Raw genomic sequence first — 20,766 nt, forward strand, 5'->3', positions numbered from 1 at the left:
GGGTCCGAGATGATCGAGATGTACCCGCCCGCCTTCACCTTTTTCCTCCTCCTCCCCTCGTCGTCATCCGACTCGGGCGCCGTCTCGGTCCCGACCCTCGAGCACCCGCCCTCGGTCCAACTCGTGTCGTCCTCGCCCTTCTCGGCCCTCCTCGCCGCCGCCCTCGAGGCCTTCTCGCTCGATCCTTCGCGCCCCTGTCGCCTGTGGCGCCTCCCGCCCGCGTCCGACTCGACCTCGACCTCGTCCGGCCCGGCCTTCATCTTTGCCGACAAGCTCGCCGAGTCGGGCGTAGAGCTCCTCGCGCCCGAGGACACGGGCCTCGACGCGACCCTGACGGACGCCATGCTCGCCGACGACGAGACGCGCCTCGCGCTCGAGGTCCAGAGCGAGCAGCGCGAGTGGGCCGTCGACGCCGAGGCTGTTCTCGCGCACCTGCGCCAGGCCGAGGACGACGACGCGCGAGCGCCCGAGGCGCCCGAGGGTGGCAGCAGCCAGCTCGTCCTCCCCGGTGCGGCGGCGGCAGCGGCGGCGGCCTCATCGGGTGCGGCGGCGTCGAACGGCTCGGCCGAGAAGAAAGGTGGCGGCATGTTTGCGCACGGGTGGTCGAGCAGCCTGCACAAGGGCAAGACGCCCAGCGCGCCGCCTGCGCCGCCCGGCCCGCCTGCGCCCGCATCGGCGTCGAAGCACCACGGCGGCGGCATCATGAACGCGCTGCACGGCGCGCTCACGCGGAGCAAGACGGCGCCGGCCAAGGGCCAGCGAGGGCTCGTCGGGCTGCAGAACCTCGGCAAGTGAGTCGCGCCTGCTTCCGCACCATCTCGAGCGTCGTTCTCGGGACGGCACTGACGCTCGACTCGCACCCCTCGCAGCACGTGCTTCATGAACTCGGCGATCCAGTGCATGAGCAACACCAAGGAGCTGCAGGAGTACTTCCTCTGTGCGTCCCGGGCGCCCTCTCTCTCTTTTCCTCTCGCTCCGCCATGTCCCTCGCCCGCACTCGCGACTGACCCGCCGTCTCTCCCACGCACAGCCGGCGTCTACCACAACGAGCTCAACCGCGACAACCCGCTCGGCATGCGCGGCCAGGTCGCCGAGGCGTTCGGCCAGTTGATCGAGCGCCTGTGGCACGGCTCGGGCTCGTCGGTTGCGCCGCGCGAGTTCAAGCAGGCGCTCGCGCGGTTCGCGCCCCAGTTCAGCGGCTACGGCCAGCAGGACTCGCAGGAGCTGCTCGCGTTCCTGCTCGACGGCACGCACGAGGACCTGAACCGGATCAAGGTCAAGCCCGCGACCGAGGCGCCCGACTGGGAGGGCGGCGGCGACAAGGAGCTCGTCGAGCTCGCCAAGACGTGCTGGGAGCAGTACCGCAGCAGGAACGACTCGGTCATCGTCGACCTGTTCCAGGGCCAGTACCGCTCGACCGTCGTCTGCCCCGACTGCGACAAGGTGCGCCGCACTCTCTCTCTCTTCTCTATCTCTCCCTCTCTCGCGAGCGCACACGCCCTGACACGCCCCGACCCACACGCTGCAGGTCTCGATCAAGTTTGACCCGTTCATGTACGTGACGACCAACTTGCCCGTCACCAAGAAGTGGACCGGCCGCGTCTTTGTCATCCCGCTCGACCCGGCACGCGGCGTCCTGTGCGTCGACGTCGAGGTCCCCAAGTCGGGCACGATCAAGACGCTCAAGCAGGTCATCGGCCAGGTCATCGACGTCGACCCCAAGTGCCTCGTCCTGTCCGAGGAGTGGAAGTGCAAGTTCTACAAGGACTGGACCGACGACGAGAACATCATCGACGTCAACACGAACAACGACCGCATCATCGTGTACGAGGTCGCCGCGCCGTACGCCCAGCCCCGCAACCGCTTGCACCGCGCCGCGCCGCCCGCCTACGACCCGGCCGCACCCGTCTTCCTCCCGCTCCTCAACGTGAAGGACGGCTCCGCGTCGTCCACGTCCAAGTACGGCATCCGCTCGTCGGGCGACGACTTTGGCTCGCCGTTCATCCTGTCGCTCTCGGCCGACGAGGCGACGAGCAGCGCCGCCATCCACCGCGCCGTCGCGCGCCAGTACAGCCGCGTCACCAAGCGTGGCGACGAGCTTGTGCAGCGCGTCGAGGAGTACCTCGCCGAGCTCGAGGCGGGCGAGTCGGCCGGCGAGCAGGAGCAGGCGGGCGCCATGGACGTCGAAAGTTCGTTTGCGCCCGCCGCCGGTCCCGCCGACACGTCGGCCTCGACGTCGACGAGCCTGGCGCCGTCGTCGATCGAGCAACCGCACGACGACCTGTCGAGCTCGTCCTCGTCGCTGTTCGCGCCGGGCACGTCCTCGACCTCGTACCGCCCGACCACCCCGGCGACCGACATGTCCGACTCGTTCGTCAGCGCGCCAACCTCTGTTCCCTCGCCCTCCCCGTCGCCGTCGACTGCACCCGGGCCGACGCCGACCCGCCGCCGCGCGCCGCCGTTCCGCATCGAGGTGACGATGCGCATGGCGCACGAGGGCCGCATCCCGTTCGAGTCACCCCTCGGGCCGACCGAGCCGCTCGACGTGCGTGTCGCGAAGGTCGAGGCGGCGGCACGGCGCTCGCTCGCGCAGCAGCAGCAGCAGCAGCAGCAACCCGAGGAGGACATCGACATGTTCTCGCCGACGGCGAGTCGCGCCGAGCCGGCCGACGACGACGCCGACGCGTCCACGTCGACCTCGCCCGCCGCTCCTGCGCCGGCCGCAGCCGCAGCACCGGCGCACCAGGTCGAGGCGCCCGCAGCTGTCGCCGAGGCGCGCCCGCTCGTCGGCATGGGCCACGTCCTCGTCGCGCACTGGGACGAGGACGCGTACGAGCGCTTCTTCGGCGGCGACGCGAGCCAGTGGAGCGCGACGCAAGAGGTCGTCCAGCCGGAGCTCGCCGAGCGTCGGGCGCAGGGCCGCGGCGGTGCCAAGAAGGTCATCACGCTCGCCGACTGCCTCGGCGAGTTCACCAAGGAGGAGCGCCTCGGCGAGGACGACATGTGGTACTGCGGCGCCTGCAAGGAGCACAAGCAGGCGACCAAGAAGGTCGAGCTGTGGAAGGTCCCCGACGTGCTCGTCTTTGCCCTCAAGCGCTTTTCGTCGAGCCGGTACTCGCGCGACAAGATCGACGACCTCGTCGACTTCCCGATCGACGGCCTCGACTTGACCGAGTGGGTCGAGGGCGACAAGGTCGAGCACCGCCTCGCCGACGAGATGGGCGACGCCGCGCCGTCCGTCACGGCGCCCGACTCGCTCACGTACGACCTGTACGCCGTCTCGAACCACTTTGGCGGCCTCGGCGGCGGGCACTACACGGCGTTCGCCAAGAACCACGAGAACGGCCGCTGGTACGACTTTGACGACGTGCGTCCCCAGCTCTCTCTTCTCTCTCTCTCTCTCTTTCTCGCGTGCGAGCTCTTCGCAGGTCCTGACTTTCTCCTCCACTCCCTCTCTATGTCGCAGTCACGCGTGTCCGAGATCCAGCCCGACCGCATCAAGTCGTCGGCGGCGTACCTCCTCTTCTACCGCCGCCGCACGGCGCGCCCGATCGGCGGCGCCAAGTCGCGCGAGCTCGTCGAGTCGGCCGTCGCGTCGCAGCAGGCCTCGGCGGCCGCGAGCGACGCCGGCACGGACGACCTCCTCCCCGTCGGGCCCTCGCCGCTCAGCAGCAGCATGCTCGGCGGCGGCGGCGGCAGCGGCGAGCAGCACGTGCCCGGAGCGTTCCCGAGCCCGCCGGGGAGCGCCGCCGAGCCGGGCAGCCCCAAGGACCTCGCCGACTTTGACGACGTCGACGTCGACGGCGACTCGTGGGCCGACAGGCGGGGCGACTTTGGCGATGCCGACCCGGGCGTGCCCGCGCTCGCCATCGACGACGCCGAGGAGGCCATGGGCCCGCCGCCGGCGAGCCCGGTCGTGCAGGACATCCGGCTCGAGCACTCGATCGAGGACCTCGAATCGATCGAGTGAGGGAGAGAGGGAGGCGAGGGATGTAGTCGTGGTCGTCGTCGTCGTCGTCGTCGTCGTCGTCGTCGTCGGGTTTTGCCAGTCACCGTTTTCGCTTCCCTCGTTCTCGTCGCGTCCTCCCCTTTTGTCCGCATCTCTCTGTGACCTCTCGCAACGATACACCGAGCCCACAGCGTTCACTACATCGTGCTGCATTGCGTTTTCGGGCCTCGGCGGCGTCTAGAGAGAGAGAGTGAGAGAGAGAGGGAAAGAGGGAAGCTCAGGCCGAGAAGTCGAGCGTGCGACCCTCACGCGAGCTCTGGGTCGCGACCTCGATGACCTTGATGACGAGTGCGGCCTGCTCGGGCTTGACGATGAGCTGCGACGGGTCGTTGGCGAGGAGGGCGTCGCCGACGTTGCTGAACCACGAGGCGTACGAGCCAGGGACCGACGTGATCCTGCGGGAGGGGCACACTGTCAGGTCCTGCTTCTCGTCCAGCACGCTTTGAGAGAGGACAGAGGACGCACGTTTCGGGCTCGACGCCGGCACGGTAGAGGATCCCGCTCTGCTCGCTCGGCTCGACGGCAAAGCCCTCCTGGCCGATCGCGTCCGGCCCACCAGCGACGAGCTGCGCCTCCTGGGCGTCGACGCCCGTCTTGACGAACGACGCCCCGGTACCCCGGACGCGGAACCGAGGCTGGGGCGACTCGAGCGAGAGGATCGAGCCGCGCGCGGTCGCGAGGAGCGGGAGGGCGCGGCCGGGCTTGGACGGCACAGGGTCGTAGTGGAGCTGGATGTGGAACGAGTCGGGGACGGTCGGGACGCCGATCTGGCGCGAGTTGCGCACGAGGCCCGTGATGCGCTGCGGCGCGCCGAACAGGTCGACGATCTGGTCGATCTGCGTGAGTTGGGGGAGGGAGCGAGTCAGCGCTCGTCGACGAGGGGGAGGGGGGAGAGGAAGGGAGGACGCACGACGTGAGAGCCGAGGTCGTACGCCGCGCCGGCTCCAGGAATGTCGGCCTCCTTCCACTGCTTGGCGTTGAGCACGTTCTTGTACCTGTCGAACGAGCTCTCGAACTCGCTCAACTCGCCAAACTCGCCCTTGTCGACGAGCTGCTTGAGCGTGAGAAAGTCGGCGTCCCACCGACGGTTCTGGTACACGGCGAGGACGCGGCCCTTGGCCCGTGCGAGGTCGGCGAGCTCGAACGCCTCGTGCGAGGTCGGCGTGACGGGCTTCTCGACGACGACGTGCTTGCCCGCCTCGAGGGCCTGCTTGCAGTACGCAAAGTGCTCGGCGTTGGGCGCGAGGACCCACACGGCGTCAATGTCCTGCTCGAGGGCCTCGGCGAGCGTGTTCACCACCGTGAGGCCGAAGTGCGGGTACTTGTCGCGCGCCTTGCTCTTGTCCGGGGTCGCCGAGCGCTCGACGACGACCTTGAGCTCAAACTTGTCCGGGAGCGAGAGGACTGCGTGCGACGAGGAGGGGTCAATTGGCCGGTCGAGGCGGGGTCCGAGGTGGAGGAGGGAGAAGTGGGCGGGCGCACTGAAAGGGATGTGGAAGACGGTGGCACTCATGCCGAAGCCGACGACTGCGATCTTGGTCGGAGCCATCTGGTGCTCGAGGACGGGGTGTGTCGGGTGTGAAGTCGAGAGGAACGGCGGGAGCTGATGAGGAAGAGGGGAGAGGCGAGTCGGGGTCGTGGGTCGATTCGAGCTCGGTGACTGCTGTGCTCGAGTGTAGCTGAGGGTGTCGGAGTGGCGCAAGAGGCAGCACGAGGTGGTGGAGAGGAGAAGACGCGGCGGCCGGCCAGAGGTCAGCAGCACTCGTCGTCCCGGACCCACAGCACTCGATCGATCTCTCGCTCGACAGTGCTCAGCTCAGTCACCACGACCGAGCCCGACGCAAGCCGGCCCCGGCCGCCGCAGCCCCCCTCTGCGTCCATGCCGCCCCCCTCCAACGAGCCCGTCGTCCTCGGCAGCAGCAACGTCCCCTACTCGCCCTTGAGCCCGAGCCCGAGTGCGCTCGTCCGCTCGGCAGATGGCCAGCTCGCAGCAGTCGCACGAGGCGAGATCCACCTCTTTGTGCGCTCCCTCCTCCTCGTCCTCCTCCTTCCTACAACCCCCACCTCCGGCCCGCTCACCTCCCCCTTGTCGCCCAACACAGACACCCGCACTCGGCTACACCGACGCCGCCAAAGACGTGTCTGCGACTGGCGCCATCGCGTCGCACGCCGGCACGAGGGGCGGCGCCGACGCCCTCGCGAGCGGCGCAAAGGGCAAAGGTCGCGAGAACGACGTGCCGCTGTTGCGCTCGACCATCCCGATCGACCGCCGCAACATCGTCAAGTGGGCAGACTGGGCAGACGGTGCGTCTCGCTCTCTCTCTCTCTTGGACTCGGGCGCGCTGAGAGCTGACGGATGACCTTGCCGCGCAGAGTACGACCTGTCGCTCCCGTCGGGCGTCGAGCCGTCGTGGCGCAGCGCCACCTGGTCTCCATCCGGCATGTCGTCCCTCGGCGGGTGCGTCCCAGCTCGCCTTCCCCTTTCCTCGCGCCCTCGCCTGACCTCGACCGCCGGCGCCCGCAGCTGCATCCTCGCGACCCTGACGAGCAACGCCGAGGTCCTCCTGTTCGAGCCGCCCAAGAACGGCGCCAAGGGCGAGTGGTTCGAGGTGCACCGACTCGTCCCCGACCTCTTGCCGCAGGACCGTACTGACAAGCGCACGCGCCGCAGACGGCCGACTTGACGGCGCTCCTCATCCGGGACCTCGTCACCGACCGTGCGCCCTTGCCATCACGCCTTTACGCCTACCTCCTTGAGATGCAGGTACTGACGCACGCTCGTCCTCCGCAGATGGCGGCAAGCCCTCGGCCACGCGCAAGATCCGCCGCGAGCTCGTCGCCGAGCTCCTCCAGTGCCAGTCTTCCGGTGCGCTCTCCCGCTGTGTCCCTCCTTCTCCCACCGCACGCCCTGACTCTGCGTGCTGCAGCTCTCGCCTGGTCGTCCGCCGTGCCGGGCACCGCACTCGACCTGTCGCTCCTCGCGCTCGGGCACCGGTCGGGCGAGGTCACGCTCTGGCGGTGCGTCGTCGCCCTCGCGCTCCTTCTCCGTCCTCTTCGATGTACTGAGTGACTCGTTCACACACGCAGGCTCGGCAATGAGCGCAAGCCGGTTCAAGTCGCGCGCTTCAAGCCGCAGGACGAGACGAACATCGTCGGCGTCTTGCGCTGGTCCGAGTGGACGACCTCGACTTCTGGTGCGCCGCCACCTTTCTCCCCCTCAGTCCGACCTCGACTGACTCGCGCCCCTCCTCGCAGATGACGGCACCGCGACCGCGACCGCGCACCTCGCGCTCGCCGACGCCGACGGCCGCGTCTTTGCCGTCCCGGTCTCGCAGGCGCTCGTCCTCGCCGAACGCGGCGAGGGCTCGTGTGATGTCGGGAGCGCGGTGCGTGTCGATGGGGCCGACGGGCGGGCGGCGACGCAGCTCGAGTGGGTGCCGGTGGGGGACAAGGTGCGCTCTCGCCCTCCCTCTCTCTCCCTCTCTCTCTCTCTCTCTCTCCAGCGCCGTGACCCTGACGAGCCTCCTCGCGCCCAGGTCCAGCTCGCGTACTCGAAGCTTGGGACGATGCACCTCGCGCAGATCGCCGACGCGCAGGTCGTGCGCGAGGGCGAGGTCGAGCTCGAGACGGTCGGCGGCGACGAGTGGAGCGGCGCGACGAGCTGGGCTCCTTGCAGCGGTGCGTCTGTTTCTTCTCCTCTCTCATCGTCGACACCGACTGACGTTGTGCGTCTCCTCAGGCATACAACACCTTCCCTCCCGCGACGCGCTCCTCGTCTCGCTCTCGTCCGGCTCGTTCCACCTCTTCCACCTCGCCTCCTCCTCCTCATCGTCTTCCACCGCCCCTCCTCTCCTCCTCGACCACGACCTGTCCGCCTCGTACACGTCGGCGGCCCACACCTGCTTCGTCCAGTCGCTCACGGCCGCGCGCCAGCACAAGGACCGCTTCAAGGCCGAGGGCGACGGCCCCGTCACGCGCCGCGAGGGCGCAAAGGTGCTCGGGTGCGTCGCGCTCGACAGCGGGAGGGACGGCATGGACGTCGCGTGGATCTTCGAGTGCGTCCCCTTCCCCTCTCCCTTCCCCTTTTCTCCCATCGTCCGAGAGGTGAGGTGAGGCGACGACTGACGAGGCGACGTCGCGCGCAGGTCGGCTCGCCCAGATGTCTTCTCGTACCGCACGCCGGCCGACACGCGCACGCACCTCATGCTCGCCAACCTGTCGGGGCCCGAGAGCGCCGAGAGCGTCCTGAGCGCCGTCGACCGGGCTCTCGCAGGGCCGATCAACAGTGCGTCCTCGCCGCTCTCTCGTTCCTCTTCGCCTCTATACCTCGCGTTCTGATGCTCTCTCCCTTGCAGTCCGCACCCACGCACCACTCGCGACCCTTGGCCCGCTCCTTCATGCCCTCTCGGCGCACGTCGCCGACCCAGCGTTCGTCGACCAGCTCCTCGAGCGGCTGCAGCCTTTGCCGGTCCCGCCGGCGGCGCCCGTCCCGAGCGACGCGACGCTCGAGGAGCGCCTCGAGGCGATGGTACATGCGGATGCGGGTGTCGGGCGCGTCAGGGTGCAGGAGGCGCTCGCGAGGGGGATCCTCGTGCGTCCTCGTCTTTACCTCTCGCCCTCTTCTTGGTCTTTCTGGGCACACGCCTGACGCGTGCCTCTGCAGGGTCGTCGCTCGTCCTTGTCGCCCGAGAGCGAGCACGCCCTCGTCCTCGTGCAGCTTGGGCTCGCGAGGCAGCTCATCAAGGAGACGCTCGGCCGCTTGACGGCCGCGCTCGGCGCCATGCCTCTTTCTGGTGCGTCCGATTTTCCTCGCCTCGTCTCGTATGTCCCACTCACTGAGACGCCGCGTCCGCAGACCTCGAGCGCCCGTACCACGCGCGCCTCCTCCTCGCGTCGGCGTCGCTCGTCCCGCCGTCGACGACCGACCCCGAGGCGGCGCTCCTGCCCGCCGAGGCGCTCGCCCGGGCGTACGAGGCGCGCGACGTCGCGTGCCCGGCGTGCAAGGCGCACGTCCCGCTCGCCAACGTGCGGTACGCGTCGTGCGAGAACGGCCATCGATGGGGTGCGTCCTCGCTTCCTCTCTTCCTCCCTTTTCCCTCGCGCACCTCGCCTGACCCGTCTCTCTGTCCGCCGCAACAGAGCGCTGCTCGCTGTCGCTCGGCCTCATCGCGAGCGTCCAGGTGCGCACGTGCTCGTCGTGCGAGCGCAAGGCGCTCCTGCCTGCGGCGCTCGGCGCGCTCCCGCCGGACGGGCCCGTGCGCAGGATGCTCGAGAAGGCGACGGCGTGCGTCGTGTGCGGCGGGAGGTGGACTCGGTTGCGGTAGCTCGAGACGGCGTTGTCGGCGGATGCAACGAGCGAATCATCTGCCGCGCACGAACCTGCTCGTGGTGCAGCAGCTCGCTCGTCCCGCTCGTCTCGCTCTCTCGCTTGCTGCGCATGCTCGAGAGGAAGAGAGCGCGTCGCCGTCGTCGCACCTGGACCCCTTCAACGGCGCTCGAGCCGCTGATCGTCGGCCGCTGTTTTGGGAGGCGTTCTTCTCGTCGTTGGCGGTGGTGACGCGCGAGGACGGGCCCCTTCTCTCGGACGCACCAGCGTCGCCGAGCGGAGACAAGGCCGGCAGGCGACTTGACTTGGCTGCGATGAGAGAGTCGGCGAGCGAGCTGTACTTTGACGCGGCTCGACCGCAAGCCTCGAGCGCGGCGCACGCGCGACCAGGGAACATTGAAAGCGGCGGCGGCGAGAGCGGGCACAACTGCGTCCCTTCCCGAAGAAGAAGGTGCGGACAAGGTGATATCCGGGGTCGAGAAGGTGATCGTAACGAGGACGACCCACGAGACTGCTCGACGTTTCCTCTCCCACCACCACCTTGCGCCGCACAGACGACTACGGGAGCGCCACTCTAGTCCGCCAGAGCTCGCCCGGGGCGCCCCTGCGCTCGCACCTGTCTGCCCAGCCCTTCGCCGACGCCGCCCGCTCGCTCCTCGCAGTTCGACATCAAAGGTCCGTCTCTTCCTCCTTCTCCCCCCTCCCTCGCCCTCTGCAGCCCAGCTGACCGCGCGAGAACCAGCAGCAGTGCCCCTCTCGACCTTATCCTTATCCAGCCCAACCCTTGTCGACGTCGCCCTCGACCTCGCCGTCCTCGCCGTCCGCTTGCACGCGATGCGCCTCTTCACCCGTACCTCGTCCCCTCTACCGTGGCGGTCGCCGCACCCGCAAGGGTACGACTCGCTCGGCCCGACCTCGTTCGCAGCGTCGTTCCTGTCGGCCCTGCGCGGCCGCTCCCTCGCCCTCGCCGCCCTCGCCCTCTTCACCATGTGGGGCGTCTTGTCGCTCGTGTCGCCCATCTCCGTCTTCCCCCTCCTCTCGACCGACGACATCGACGCCCGCCCCTTCACCCGCAAGGGCCTCGCGCCGCGCCTGTACCGCGAGCTCGACCAGGTCGACCACCGCGCGGCCATCCTGCGCCCGACCGAGCGCCCGTTCGTCCGCGAGCGCTACCCCGAGGACCCGGTCCCGTGGAGCAGCGCGGCCCTCCTCCCGCCGCGCAGTGAGGGCAGCGAGCGGCGCAAGGCGGCGGCGCTGCGGCTCGCGGTCGGCACCGAGGACGCGTCGGGCGACGGCGTGTTCGTCCAGCCGGCGCAGCCCGTCGTCGACGAGGACCCGATCCCGGTGCACGCGATCGACGTCTTCCCGCGCAAGATCGCGCTCGAGCCGGGCCAGGGCGGCGTCGAGGAGTTCCTGCCCGCGGGCGACCGCCTCATGTACGGCATCGTGACGACGACGCAGCGGGCCAAGATGATGAGCCAGCTGTGGACGCGGTGGATGGTCCCGCGGTACCCGGCCCAGGAGGGCGCGCCGGCGTGCCTCGTCCTGCTGAGCGAGGAGGAGGACGAGCGCGACGTCGAGGACCTCAAGGGCGTCCTGCGCGCGAGGGGCCTCCCGTGCGGCGTCCGCAAGGGCAAGCACGAGCGGTACGAGGTTCGCGTCATGTCGATGATCCAGGAGATGAAGGACTATGCCGCCGACATCGGGTGCGTCCCCTCGTCGCTCCCTCCCTTTCCTCGAGTCGGCTCGATCCGCGCTCGTCATCCGAGACTCGTCCTTACTGACGCTCCTTGTCTCTCTGCAGACAACCGATCGACTGGTTCGTGTTCAACGACGAGTGCGTCCTACTCTTTCCCTCGCCCCTCCCCTCTCGACCGACGAGCCCGACGCCGCACGGACCATGGACTGACACTTTCTCCCACAGCGACACGTTCTGGGTCGACCCTCGTGCTACTCGTCGCATGCTCTCCAAGTACGACCCGCACGAGCAGTACTTTATCGGTGCCACGACTGAAGCCGAGGTGAGCCCGGTCGCTTTCTCCCCTTCTCACGCTCGCGGTCCCTGACGCTCGCCTCTGTCCCCCCTCTCGCAGAAGCAGCTCTCGCAGTTCGGCCGCATGGCGTTCGGCGGCGCCGGCATGCTCGTCTCGCGCGCCATGATGAGCGCCATGTACGCGTCCTGGGCCGAGTGCTTCGAGCGGTACCGGGACCTGTTTGGCGGCGACGAGATGCTCACTCGGTGTGCGGCGACGGCGTCGGGCAGGACCAAGCAGACGGTGACGACCGAGGAGAGGGGCCTGCACCGTGCGTCCTCGCGTTCCTGCTCTTCCGCCCTCGAGGCAGCACGAGCCCCGAATTGACTCGCCTCGCCCGCCGCATACAGAGTTCGACATCCCCGGCGACTCGACCGGCGTCATGCAGGGCGGCATCCCGATGCTCTCGCTCCACCAGTACGTCCTCACTCTCTCGCACGGTCTCGAAGCGAGAGGGAGCGGCACTCACCCATGCTCTCCTCTCGCGCAGCTTTATGGGCGGCGGCTGGGTCCACCTCTTTGCCTACGGCTCGCTCCTCGCCGACATGGCCCAGATCAGTCGAGTGCGCGCCGCGGCCGACTTTCTCGGCGGCGACAACATGTTTCAGCGCCACGTGTTTGGCGACGGCAAGTGGCTCGTCACGCTCGGGTACTCGGTCACGTACTTTGAGCAGGCGCTCAAGCCCGAGGACATGGCCTACATGGTGCGTCCCTCGTTCCCTTACTCGCGCTGCGAGGACCGAGACTGACTCGCCGAGCGCGCGCGCGCAGGAGCACACGTGGTACGAGGACTACCCGCTTTCGTTCGAGGACCGCCCGCACATCAGCGAGCGCCACGACGAGAAAGGTCGGCCGGCGAAACAGACGTTCTACATCGACTCGACGGTGCGTCCCTGCCTCCCTTCCCTCGACGGCCGAGGACGTCAGCTCACTCGAGCCCTGTTTCGCCCGCAGGACGTCGTCTCGCCCAACTCGGCCCTCTTCACCTACGTGCAGGCCGACTCGTGGGACGAGCACTGTACGTCCTCTCCCCCTCCTCGAGTCTGTCCGCCGTCCCTCACTGACTCGCCCTCGCCCACAGTGTCCGACAATCAGCGCGTGCGCATAAAGCTCTTCTGGGACGGCGGCGACTCGCAGGCGAGCGCCACCACCGCGCACCGGCAGGACCCGGGCGCGCTCAGCTAGATGGACCGAGGTAGAGGCGCGTCGCAGTAGACCGTTCTTTCCGCGCACGCACCCCCTTTCGTCTCTCGCCCGCGTTCTTCCCTCGTCACCTTTTTCTCCCTTCGTTCTCTCGGGTGTACGTCACCTCGCAATGCGCACCAGTTATCCGTCGAGCTCGACGTCGAGCGAAAGCCTGAAACTTCTGGATCGCTTTGCTCGCCGGCGACGCTCGCCGCTCAGGCCGCGTCCGTCCTCAGCCTCCTGTCCGTTCGCAATGTCCGCGAGCTCGCCTCCTGCCGGCTATCGGCTCCCTAGCTCAGTCTCGGCCGCTCGTCTGCTCTCTTCGCCCTCCGCCCTCGCCGACATGCCACCCGTCGTCGAGACAGTGACCAACTCGACGCCCGGGCACGTTCCGTCCCAGCTCCAGCTCGCGCTCGAGGGGCTTGAGACCGCCTGGGAGAACACCGGTGGGGAGCGGAAGGAACTCGGCAAGTGGCTCGGCCGCGTCAAGGCGTTCATGAGCAAGAAGGGGTCCAGCTGGTCGCCCGCCGACGTGCAGGCCATCGCCGACGAACTCGCCGAGTACAGCCTCGCAATCGAGCAGGGCGATGATCCCGAGGGCTTTGACTCTCGCAAGGGCCAGACGGTACGTCGAGCGGCGACATCCTCTTCTCCTCGCTCCAACAGCAGCAGACCTAACCTTTCTCTCGCACTGTGCCCACAGCTCGCTCAACTCGGCACGCCCCGTGCCGCCAGAGTCCTTCCCACTCTGAACCGTCTCTTCAATAAGAAAGAGGACCGGCGGCCCCGGAGCCGACAGGTGGGCAGAGCGCGCAGCAGGTCTGCTTCTCCGGTGCGTCCCTTCTCCTTTCTCTCTCGCCCCGGGCCTGACTAACCCGGTCCTGTTCCTCAGGACGCCGAGGAGCGGCGCGAGCGGCGTGAGCGTCGTCGTTCGCCCGCGACGCCCGCTCAAGACCAGCGCTCGCTTGCGAGGTCGCTGCTTGGCCACCCTCACTACAAGCTCGAGCGCATGCGCCCTTTCTAGCCCGTCTTACCGCGTTCTCCTCTTCCTTACTCTCGTCTCTGAAATCTAGCCTTCCTTCTCTCGCGTCCGACTGCGCTGTGAGCTCCGGGAAAGCGAGAGCTGCACGAGAGTCTCGACCTTCTCAAGTCGCCTCGTCTCGTCGCTCGTCGTTCGCGAAGGCCGCTCTGGCGCCGCCCTGTCGCACCTATGGGAGCCGAGTCTTTGTATCAAGCGACCTCGACGCTGCGCTGCTGTGCTGTCGGCAAGCGGCTCGGGCGGCTCGCGAGAGAGGGGAACGTGCGCTCGCTCGGGCCGCCTCCTCCAGTACGCACCCTTGCTGCCGCCTCCTGTCGTTCTCGGCTCGTCTGCTCGCCGCCGGTCCGGGCACGCTCGTACTCGTCAGCGGACGGAGGAGCTGCCTCGGAGCAGCCTTGTCGTTGACGACGCCTGGCCCATTCTCTCCCCACGCTCTTCCGGCTCCCTCTCGCCGTCTCGCCAAATGCCCGCCCCTGTCCCCGATCCTGTCCTGCTCGCTCTCGCCGAGGTCCGCAGCGCCTGGGGGCTCAGGCACGGGCTCCACAACACGGAGGCGCTTGCCAACTTTGAGAAATGGCGGCGTCAGATTATGGAGCTGCTCGGTCGTCAGCCGCTGCCCCTCCCGGACGGCGTCCCCGCCGCAGTACACCAGCTTCGCCAGTACGCCAACGAGCTCGAGTCGAGCCGAAAGGAGATCCCGCTCAAGGTGAGCTCTTGTCGTCGTTCGCGCTTTCAAAACCCTCGCGCTGACCTCGCGTCCCGCCCGCAGCCGCCCGCTCTCGGTACGAGCGCGTGGAGGCGCATCGTCCCCGAGCTCGACGCAGCGTACGAGAAGGATCTCGAGAGCGTGTCCCGCTACTGCGGTCGCTTCCCTCGACACCAGCAAAGACACCGACGCTGACACTCGAGCCCGTCGCAGACACGCAGGCCGAGCGTTCGCTCCCGCACCTTGCCAGGCATCCTGAGCAGTACAAGCTACAGCGCCTCAGGCCGTACTAGCTCCGCGACGTCAAGGTTGCGGCGCGCGAGGGCGGTCGGACCTCTTCTCGCCGTCCGAGGGGAGGCTGCGAAGGCCCGAGTATTGGCGAGGCGGCTGCACGACGTTGCGAGAGACTCGTGAGCTGCTGTTGCATCGAGAGCTAGAGACTGGCTACAGACGGACCTGCACGACGTTGCGAGAGACTCGTGAGGGAAAGAGAGAGGATCTCGAACGTGTGCGAGGGAGTAGACAGGACGAGCTCAGGCGAGGCCGAGGCGCAGCGAGTGACGAGGCGTCGAGGGGAACTAAACGAGGGGAAACGAGGGGAGAGACGAGAAGAGAGGGGGAAAGCGGGGCCCGTGCGCTCAGGCTGACCTCGTACCTCCAACACCGAGACGGGCAGGAGGGACGCGAGGAACGATGCAAGAGAGTGCAATGCAGATACGGAGGTTGCAGAGGTACGAGAGAGAACGACGAGGGGATAAGAGAACGAGAGAGAGAGAGGGAGAGAAAGAAAGGGAACCTCGACAGCCGCGCTCACGCCCGCACGGCGAGCATGCTCTGCGCCTTCCTCCACCCCTCCTCGAGCGTCTCCCTCACGCCTTCGACCTCCCTCCTCGCGCTCTCGGCCGCCCTCCCGTCGCCGAGCGTCCTGCGCCCCTCGCTACGCCCCTCGAACGCCTCGACGAACGCCTCGCTGCGCTCGACCGCGCCGAGCTCGTCCCTAAGCGAGCCCGCCTGCGCTTTGAGCGCGCGCAGCTTGCGGCCCGAGTCGGACGCGAGCGCCGACTGGACCTGGGTGAGGTCCGAGATGGAGGAGAGCGCCGCGAGGAGCGAGGTTGTGAGGGTGCGTAGGGCGGCGAGGTCGGCATGGGCGCGGGTGAGGGCGAGGGAGGATGCGGGAGGCGGTCGGGAACGTGGTGGAGGGGCAGGACGAGCCGGGTCGAGGGCGAGAGGGCCGAACGAGGACAATCCCTCGACGTCGCCGGACGGCACGGGCTCAGTCGGCGCTGGCGGCTCGTCGCCGTTCGTGTCGCCGCCGTCACCGCCCTCGTCCTCGTCGTCCGGCCACTCGAGCGGCTCAAGGTCGGCGAGCGCCGCTCGCCAGCCAGGCTCGGTGCGGCCGAGGACGCGCTCGACCTCGCCAAGCTCGCGCAGGTGCGACTCGCGCTGCTTGGCGAGCTCGTACAGGCGGCGGACGAGCGTCGATGCGTGCGACTCGACGACAGGCTGGCGGTCGGTGTAGTCGCGGGCGGGTGCGGGCGACGAGGTGGCGGAAGACCGGGGCGGCTCGATGCCGACCGGTGAGGGGCAGGGTGCGGCAAGGGCTGCGGCGTGCGGATCCACCTCGGTCGTGACGTGCTGCCGCAGGTGTGCGAGGAACGCGCTCGTCGTCTGCATCGACTCGTCGAGCGACGCCGCCGCCTCGCGCAGCGCGGCGTCGACCTCGTCCTGCTGCGCCGCCTCGTCCACCTCGGCGTCACCGTCGTCGGGCGTCGAGCCGCCCGGCGTGTAAGACGTGAGGGAAGACGACGACGGCCGCGGTCGAGGAAAGCGCGCAAGGGACGACGCGCTGCGCCTCGGCGAGCCGCCGAACGGGTCTGCGACGACGACGCCGCCTGCGCGCCCGAACCCAGCGCCGAGCGCGTCCTCGCCGTGCCGCATGTCGCCCTCCTCGCTGCTGCTGGACCCGCTGCCGCGAGACGACCCGCCCGTCGTGCGCTCGTCGTCCTCGTCCTCCTCGCCGCTGTCACTGCCGAGCCCCAGCTCGCGCATGAGGTCGCGCTGGCGCTGTGGCCGCGCCGCGCTCGCGAGCTCGTCCGCCAGGCTCAGCCCGCCGCCGCCGTCTGCTGCGCCAGCTGCGCCTGCCACCGCGAGCTTGGAGCCGCCTCGTCGTCGTGGTGGGGTTGAAGGAGGGCTGTGCCCGTCTGGCAGGTCGTCGAGGCTGGCGGGGAGGCCTGCACCGCCATAGTCGGTGTCGAGGTCGAGCTCTAGGTCGAGACCGAGGCCGTGCGCGTGCGTGTGCCGGTCGAGCGAGTCGAGGTCGTCGAGGTCGTCGTGGTCGAGGGTCGAGCCGAAGCCGGCGCCGAGGGACGAGGTCGACGCGTGCGGGGAGGGCAGGTCGAGGTCCAAGAAGGCTGGATCGAGCTCGTCGTCCATGCCCTGAGCCGTGCGAGAGTGAGAGAGCGAGTGAGGAGTGGGAGGAGGAGCCGGCTGAGTGATGAGGCGACAAAGGAAGCGCTCGCTCCCGAGCTTCCGAGCTCTCGTGCAAGCCTTCGAGAGCAGTCTACGCTGTCCAGAGCGCACGCCGCAGCTCCCGCAGAAGAGGCGGACGCGGCTTGCTCCTCCTCGCCCGACGACGGCCCGGGAGCAGCGCGAGAGGAGCGACAACGGCGCAAAGGGGCACGAAAAACGAAAGGCTATCATACATCTCGAGCGCTGCTACGAGCGAGGCCGGCGGTCTACGCCCGCACCCACCCCTCGACGCCCTCGGCCCACCTCGCGAGCTCCTCGCCGGCGCACTCGTCGAACCTCCTCCGCTCGGGCACCTTGCTGCGCTCGGCGCCGCCCTCGGCCTCGTCGACCTCGGCGCTCGAGGGCGGCACGGCGACGACGCCGAACCCGCGGCCGCCGACCGTTGTCGAGTAGGTCTCGAACCCGGACGAGGCGAGCGCCGAGCGGAGCGACGCGAGCGAGTCGTCCGAGAAGTCTGCGGGCGCGAAAGGGGCGGGACGTGGGTCAGTCGGTGGGTCCGTCGACGACGACGACAACGACAAGGTGGAAAGGAGAGAAGGAGAGAGAGGGACGCACCATCGGGAACGACCGTGACGGCGCACCCACCGCCACCGGCACCCGTCAACTTTGTCGCCAAGCCCCACGGCTCGCCCCTCGTCGTGCTCCTCACGGCCTCGAGCGCCGCGTGCCCGACGCCGAGCGACACGAGGTGCGCGTGGTTCTGGTCGACGAGCTGCGCGAGCTCGGCGAGCTGTGCGGCGCGGTCGACCGTCGACGAGGTGAGGAGCGAGTGGGCCGAGTCGCTGATGCGCTGGATTGAGTCGAACAGCGGGTTGATCGTGTCGGGCTCCTGTGCGCGACAACTCCACGTCGAGTCAGTGCTGCCCGCTCGAGAGGACGAGAGGAAGAGTAGGACAAGAACGGCTAAGAGCGCCCGACGCACCTCGAGTTTCCTCCTCGCGACGCCAGCAACGAGCGTCTTGGTGTCCCTCGCGACCTTTGTGTCGGTCAAGAGGAACCGGATCCCGCGCCCCTCCTGCGGCTCGATGACGTCGAGCCTGCCCTCGCGGCCCTTTACGGCGCGCCGGAACGCGACGGCGCCACCGAGCGTCGCGACCGTGTTGTCGATGCCGGACGGCGTGCCGTGGATCACCTTTTCGGCGAGGAACGCGTGCGCGTTGACGAGGTCGGCGTGCGCGCGGTCGATGCCGCCCTTGGCGTCGCCCGACGACGACGACGACGGGAGCGGGAGGACGCCGTGCGAGTACAGGAGCGCGCTCGACACGGCGACCGAGAACGCGGCGCTGCTTCCGAGCCCGGCCGAGATGGGGAGCCCCGACCGGACCGTGAAGCTCTGCGCCGCCGGACGAGGGGCGCCAGCGCCCTGCGCGGCCGCGAGGTGCATGTACAGGTACAGGAAGGCCTGGGCGGCCTGGACCGCCTTGAGCTGGTCCTGGTGGACAAACTGGTTGGCGAGGAGCGTGAGGAGCTCGGTCGACGGGGCCTGGTCGGGCTTGGGGCCCGTCTTGAGGCACGATGACGAGGTGAGGGCCGGGTCGACGAGGTGCCACGGGAGGGTCGACAGGTCCCACGACTGCGAGTAGCCGAGGTCGGGCAAGTCGAGCGAAATTTGGCCGTCCGAGCGCGCCTCGGCGAGGCAGTAGCATCGCAGGTCGATCGCGCCCGCAATGGCCGTCTGCGCGGCGAGCAGGGTCCGAGCGGGTCAGTCTCGCTCGTTCATGCAGGGCGGCTGACGCTCCAGGAGAGAGGGGGACGCACCACACCGTGCACGACAGCGTGCTCGCCAAACAGGATGACCTTGCCCGGCGCGCTCGTCATGACGCGCTCGAGCGCCGGCCTGCCCGCCTTGACCCTCTCCTGGCCGCCCACCGACTTGAGCTCGACCGCTTTCATGTCGCCGCCGTCGGGCCGGACGCGCTCGAGGGTCGCGCGCGCGCCCGCCTCGTCGACGACGCGCACGGCGCCAGCCTCGAGGAGGGCCGCCTCGAGGTCGTCGACGAGGTCCTGCGGGTCCTCGATGCCGACGCACAGGCGGATCAGGTCCTCGGGGAGGTTGCGCTTATAAAACTTAAAACCTTAGAGGCTATTTAAGTTGCTGATTTATATTAATTTTATTGTTCAAACATGAGAGCTTAGTACGTGAAACATGAGAGCTTAGTACGTTAGCCATGAGAGCTTAGTACGTTAGCCATGAGGGTTTAGTTCGTTAAACAAGTTGATGCACCCAAAGCTGACGCTGATGCCCCACAGGCGCGCCGAGCCGACGATGCGCTCGCTCATGGCGACGTCGCCCGTCTCAAAGCTGAGGACGGCGCCCGGCCCGCTCGCGATGCGGTCGTGGACGGCCTTGCCGCGGTGCGACGGCAACCCGGGGTAGTTGACCTTGAAGCCGAGCTGGTCGAGGTACTGGGCGATGAGGACCGAGTTGGCCTGCTGCTTGTCGATGCGGAGCGAGAGGGTCTTGACGCCGCGTAGGAGGAGGAACGCGTCGAACGGCGACAGGCCGTTGCCGATCGAGTTGATCGTAAACGCGATGCCCTTTGCCACGTCGTCGCGGTCGCACGTGATGACGCCCGCCATGAGGTCGTGGTGGCCCGAGAGGTACTTGGTGCCCGAGTCGTACACGACGTCGCACCCGAGCTCGAGCGGGCGACACAGGTACGGGCTCATCATCGTGTTGTCGACGACGACGAGGGCCTCGGGGCGGTGGGTGCGCACGAGGCGCGCGATCGTCTCGAGGTCGGCAATCTGCAGGAGCGGGTTGGTCGGCGACTCGAGGAGGACCATGGCGACCTTGCGGCTCGGGTCCTGCAGGAGCGGGACGAGCGTCGAGGGGTCGGTCGTGTCGACGTGGTGCGTCGTGATGCCGCCGTGCGTCTTGAGGTAGCCGATGAGGCGGTTCGAGCCGCCGTACAGGTCGTTGCCGGCAATGATCTCGTCGCCCGGCTTGAGCAGGCGAAAGATGACGTCGAGCGCGCCCATGCCCGACGTGACGGCAAACGCGTGGCGCGCGTTCGAGATCTTGGCGATGTGGTGCTCTGCGCGGGACGGCGGCGGGCGTGAGCGGGCGAGTCAAGGTGAGAGAGGTGGGGGAGGGGGGACGCACCGAGGTGGCTGCGGGTCGGGTTGCCGCTGCGGGTGTAGTCGTACGCGCCGCCCATGCCCTTGAAAGTGGCCGTCTGGTAGATGGGGACGCTCGACGAGCCGTACTGGTCCTTGTGCTGAGGGTCCGGGTTGTCGACCGTGGCGCACTGGGTCGCGAACCGATAAGGGCGGGCTGCGGTGCGAGTGGCAAGGAGTGTGAGTTGCATGTTCTCTCTTGGTGCAGAGAGGCGGGACGGACCGCGGAGGAGGCTCGAGGTGAGCGAGGCCGGGTCCGAGTGGGACGACGAGAGGGTGGGCGAGACGGTGCCCGCGGTCGAGGCCATGGTGGGGTGCGTTTGGTGGGGGGTGGAGCTCGACAGGCAGGTGGCTGGAGCTTGGGCGATGGAGAGTGAGAGCGGGGAGGAGCGAGAGTGAGGCTCTCGGCAAGCACGCCAGCTGCCAGCTCCGACGGTCCGGCCTGCACCGCCTCGCACTTACACTACCACAGGATACCCTGCAGACCACCTAGACCTCGACAACGACCCTCTCGAACTACCCTCCACCAGCCAGACCCCGCCCAACGACCTTCGCCACCTCGCTCTCCTCGTCCAATTCTCATCACCAGGTACACCCCGACCTCTCTCTGCCGCACCATCCGCAGCTCGAGCGCACTCACTGACAACCTCTCACCGGAACAGAACCGCCCACCATGGCCTCGAAGCACAACTCGGACCTCGTCATGTGCAGGAAGCGTCCGTCCCCTCCCCTCTCTCTCCTCCCTCGTCTCGCTCCCTCGAAACCCGCTCGCTGACCCTTGTGCCCCTCTCTACAGAGCCTGGCATTGGTGCGCCGTCC

At 68.5% G+C, this 20,766-nt stretch overlaps 7 protein-coding genes across 7 annotated transcripts; 4 read left to right on the forward strand and 3 right to left on the reverse strand.

Moving 5' to 3' along the window:
- Window positions 1-355: 355 nt before the first annotated feature.
- RHOBADRAFT_37429 (uncharacterized protein) lies at window positions 356-3,497 on the forward strand (the record flags this gene model as incomplete). Its single annotated transcript, XM_018413432.1, has 6 exons — window positions 356-791; window positions 870-937; window positions 1,031-1,443; window positions 1,529-2,161; window positions 2,666-3,367; window positions 3,467-3,497. Coding segments are annotated over exons 1-6 (2,052 nt in total), but the record flags the coding sequence as incomplete, so codon positions are not given.
- A 647-nt stretch (window positions 3,498-4,144) lies between these two features.
- RHOBADRAFT_54245 (uncharacterized protein) lies at window positions 4,145-5,685 on the reverse strand. The gene is made up of 4 exons (XM_018417216.1): window positions 5,492-5,685; window positions 4,920-5,413; window positions 4,475-4,845; window positions 4,145-4,404 (listed from the first exon to the last, which is right to left on the reverse strand). Exons 1-4 carry the CDS (start codon window positions 5,556-5,558, stop codon window positions 4,227-4,229), a joined length of 1,110 nt encoding a protein of 369 aa, XP_018270465.1. The 5' UTR covers window positions 5,559-5,685; the 3' UTR covers window positions 4,145-4,226.
- Window positions 5,686-5,888: 203 nt separating this feature from the next.
- RHOBADRAFT_54246 (glycosyltransferase family 31 protein) lies at window positions 5,889-12,553 on the forward strand (the record flags this gene model as incomplete). The annotated part of the gene is made up of 26 exons (XM_018417217.1): window positions 5,889-6,029; window positions 6,112-6,313; window positions 6,383-6,467; window positions 6,534-6,618; window positions 6,681-6,726; window positions 6,801-6,875; window positions 6,937-7,027; window positions 7,097-7,203; window positions 7,265-7,461; window positions 7,546-7,687; window positions 7,749-8,064; window positions 8,155-8,294; window positions 8,365-8,600; window positions 8,673-8,802; window positions 8,865-9,071; window positions 9,149-9,293; window positions 9,964-10,010; window positions 10,084-11,041; window positions 11,140-11,172; window positions 11,260-11,356; window positions 11,429-11,639; window positions 11,719-11,785; window positions 11,859-12,072; window positions 12,140-12,253; window positions 12,323-12,386; window positions 12,450-12,553. The coding sequence occupies 26 exons, from the start codon at window positions 5,889-5,891 to the stop codon at window positions 12,551-12,553; spliced, it is 4,254 nt and encodes a 1,417-aa protein (XP_018270466.1).
- Window positions 12,554-12,896: 343 nt separating this feature from the next.
- Window positions 12,897-13,231, forward strand: RHOBADRAFT_44908 (uncharacterized protein; the record flags this gene model as incomplete). Its single annotated transcript, XM_018414504.1, has 2 exons — window positions 12,897-13,178; window positions 13,220-13,231. 2 exons carry the CDS (start codon window positions 12,897-12,899, stop codon window positions 13,229-13,231), a joined length of 294 nt encoding a protein of 97 aa, XP_018270467.1.
- Window positions 13,232-14,055: 824 nt separating this feature from the next.
- Window positions 14,056-14,591, forward strand: RHOBADRAFT_44909 (uncharacterized protein; the record flags this gene model as incomplete). Its single annotated transcript, XM_018414505.1, has 3 exons — window positions 14,056-14,298; window positions 14,362-14,455; window positions 14,512-14,591. 3 exons carry the CDS (start codon window positions 14,056-14,058, stop codon window positions 14,589-14,591), a joined length of 417 nt encoding a protein of 138 aa, XP_018270468.1.
- Window positions 14,592-15,108: 517 nt separating this feature from the next.
- RHOBADRAFT_44910 (uncharacterized protein) lies at window positions 15,109-16,731 on the reverse strand (the record flags this gene model as incomplete). Its single annotated transcript, XM_018414506.1, has 1 exon — window positions 15,109-16,731. The coding sequence occupies one exon, from the start codon at window positions 16,729-16,731 to the stop codon at window positions 15,109-15,111; it is 1,623 nt and encodes a 540-aa protein (XP_018270469.1).
- A 302-nt stretch (window positions 16,732-17,033) lies between these two features.
- Window positions 17,034-20,138, reverse strand: RHOBADRAFT_37433 (uncharacterized protein; the record flags this gene model as incomplete). Its single annotated transcript, XM_018413433.1, has 7 exons — window positions 17,034-17,281; window positions 17,383-17,656; window positions 17,750-18,502; window positions 18,586-18,902; window positions 18,952-18,980; window positions 19,040-19,865; window positions 19,934-20,138. The coding sequence occupies 7 exons, from the start codon at window positions 20,136-20,138 to the stop codon at window positions 17,034-17,036; spliced, it is 2,652 nt and encodes an 883-aa protein (XP_018270470.1).
- Window positions 20,139-20,766: the final 628 nt, after the last annotated feature.

Source organism: Rhodotorula graminis (genome assembly GCF_001329695.1).
Source record: "Rhodotorula graminis WP1 unplaced genomic scaffold RHOBAscaffold_8, whole genome shotgun sequence".
Lineage (NCBI taxonomy): Eukaryota > Fungi > Basidiomycota > Microbotryomycetes > Sporidiobolales > Sporidiobolaceae > Rhodotorula > Rhodotorula graminis.

Excerpts from the sequence above, each read along its gene's own strand:
- RHOBADRAFT_54245 (XM_018417216.1), bottom strand. The coding sequence starts at position 5,558 with ATGGCTCCGACCAAGATCGCAGTCGTCGGCTTCGGCATGAGTGCCACC. Across the intron at positions 5,414-5,491 it reads CGTCTTCCACATCCCTTTCA|TCCTCTCGCTCCCGGACAAG; the intron begins GTGCGCCCGCCC and ends CGTCGCACGCAG. Across the intron at positions 4,405-4,474 it reads GCCGGCGTCGAGCCCGAAAC|GATCACGTCGGTCCCTGGCT; the intron begins GTGCGTCCTCTG and ends CCCCTCCCGCAG.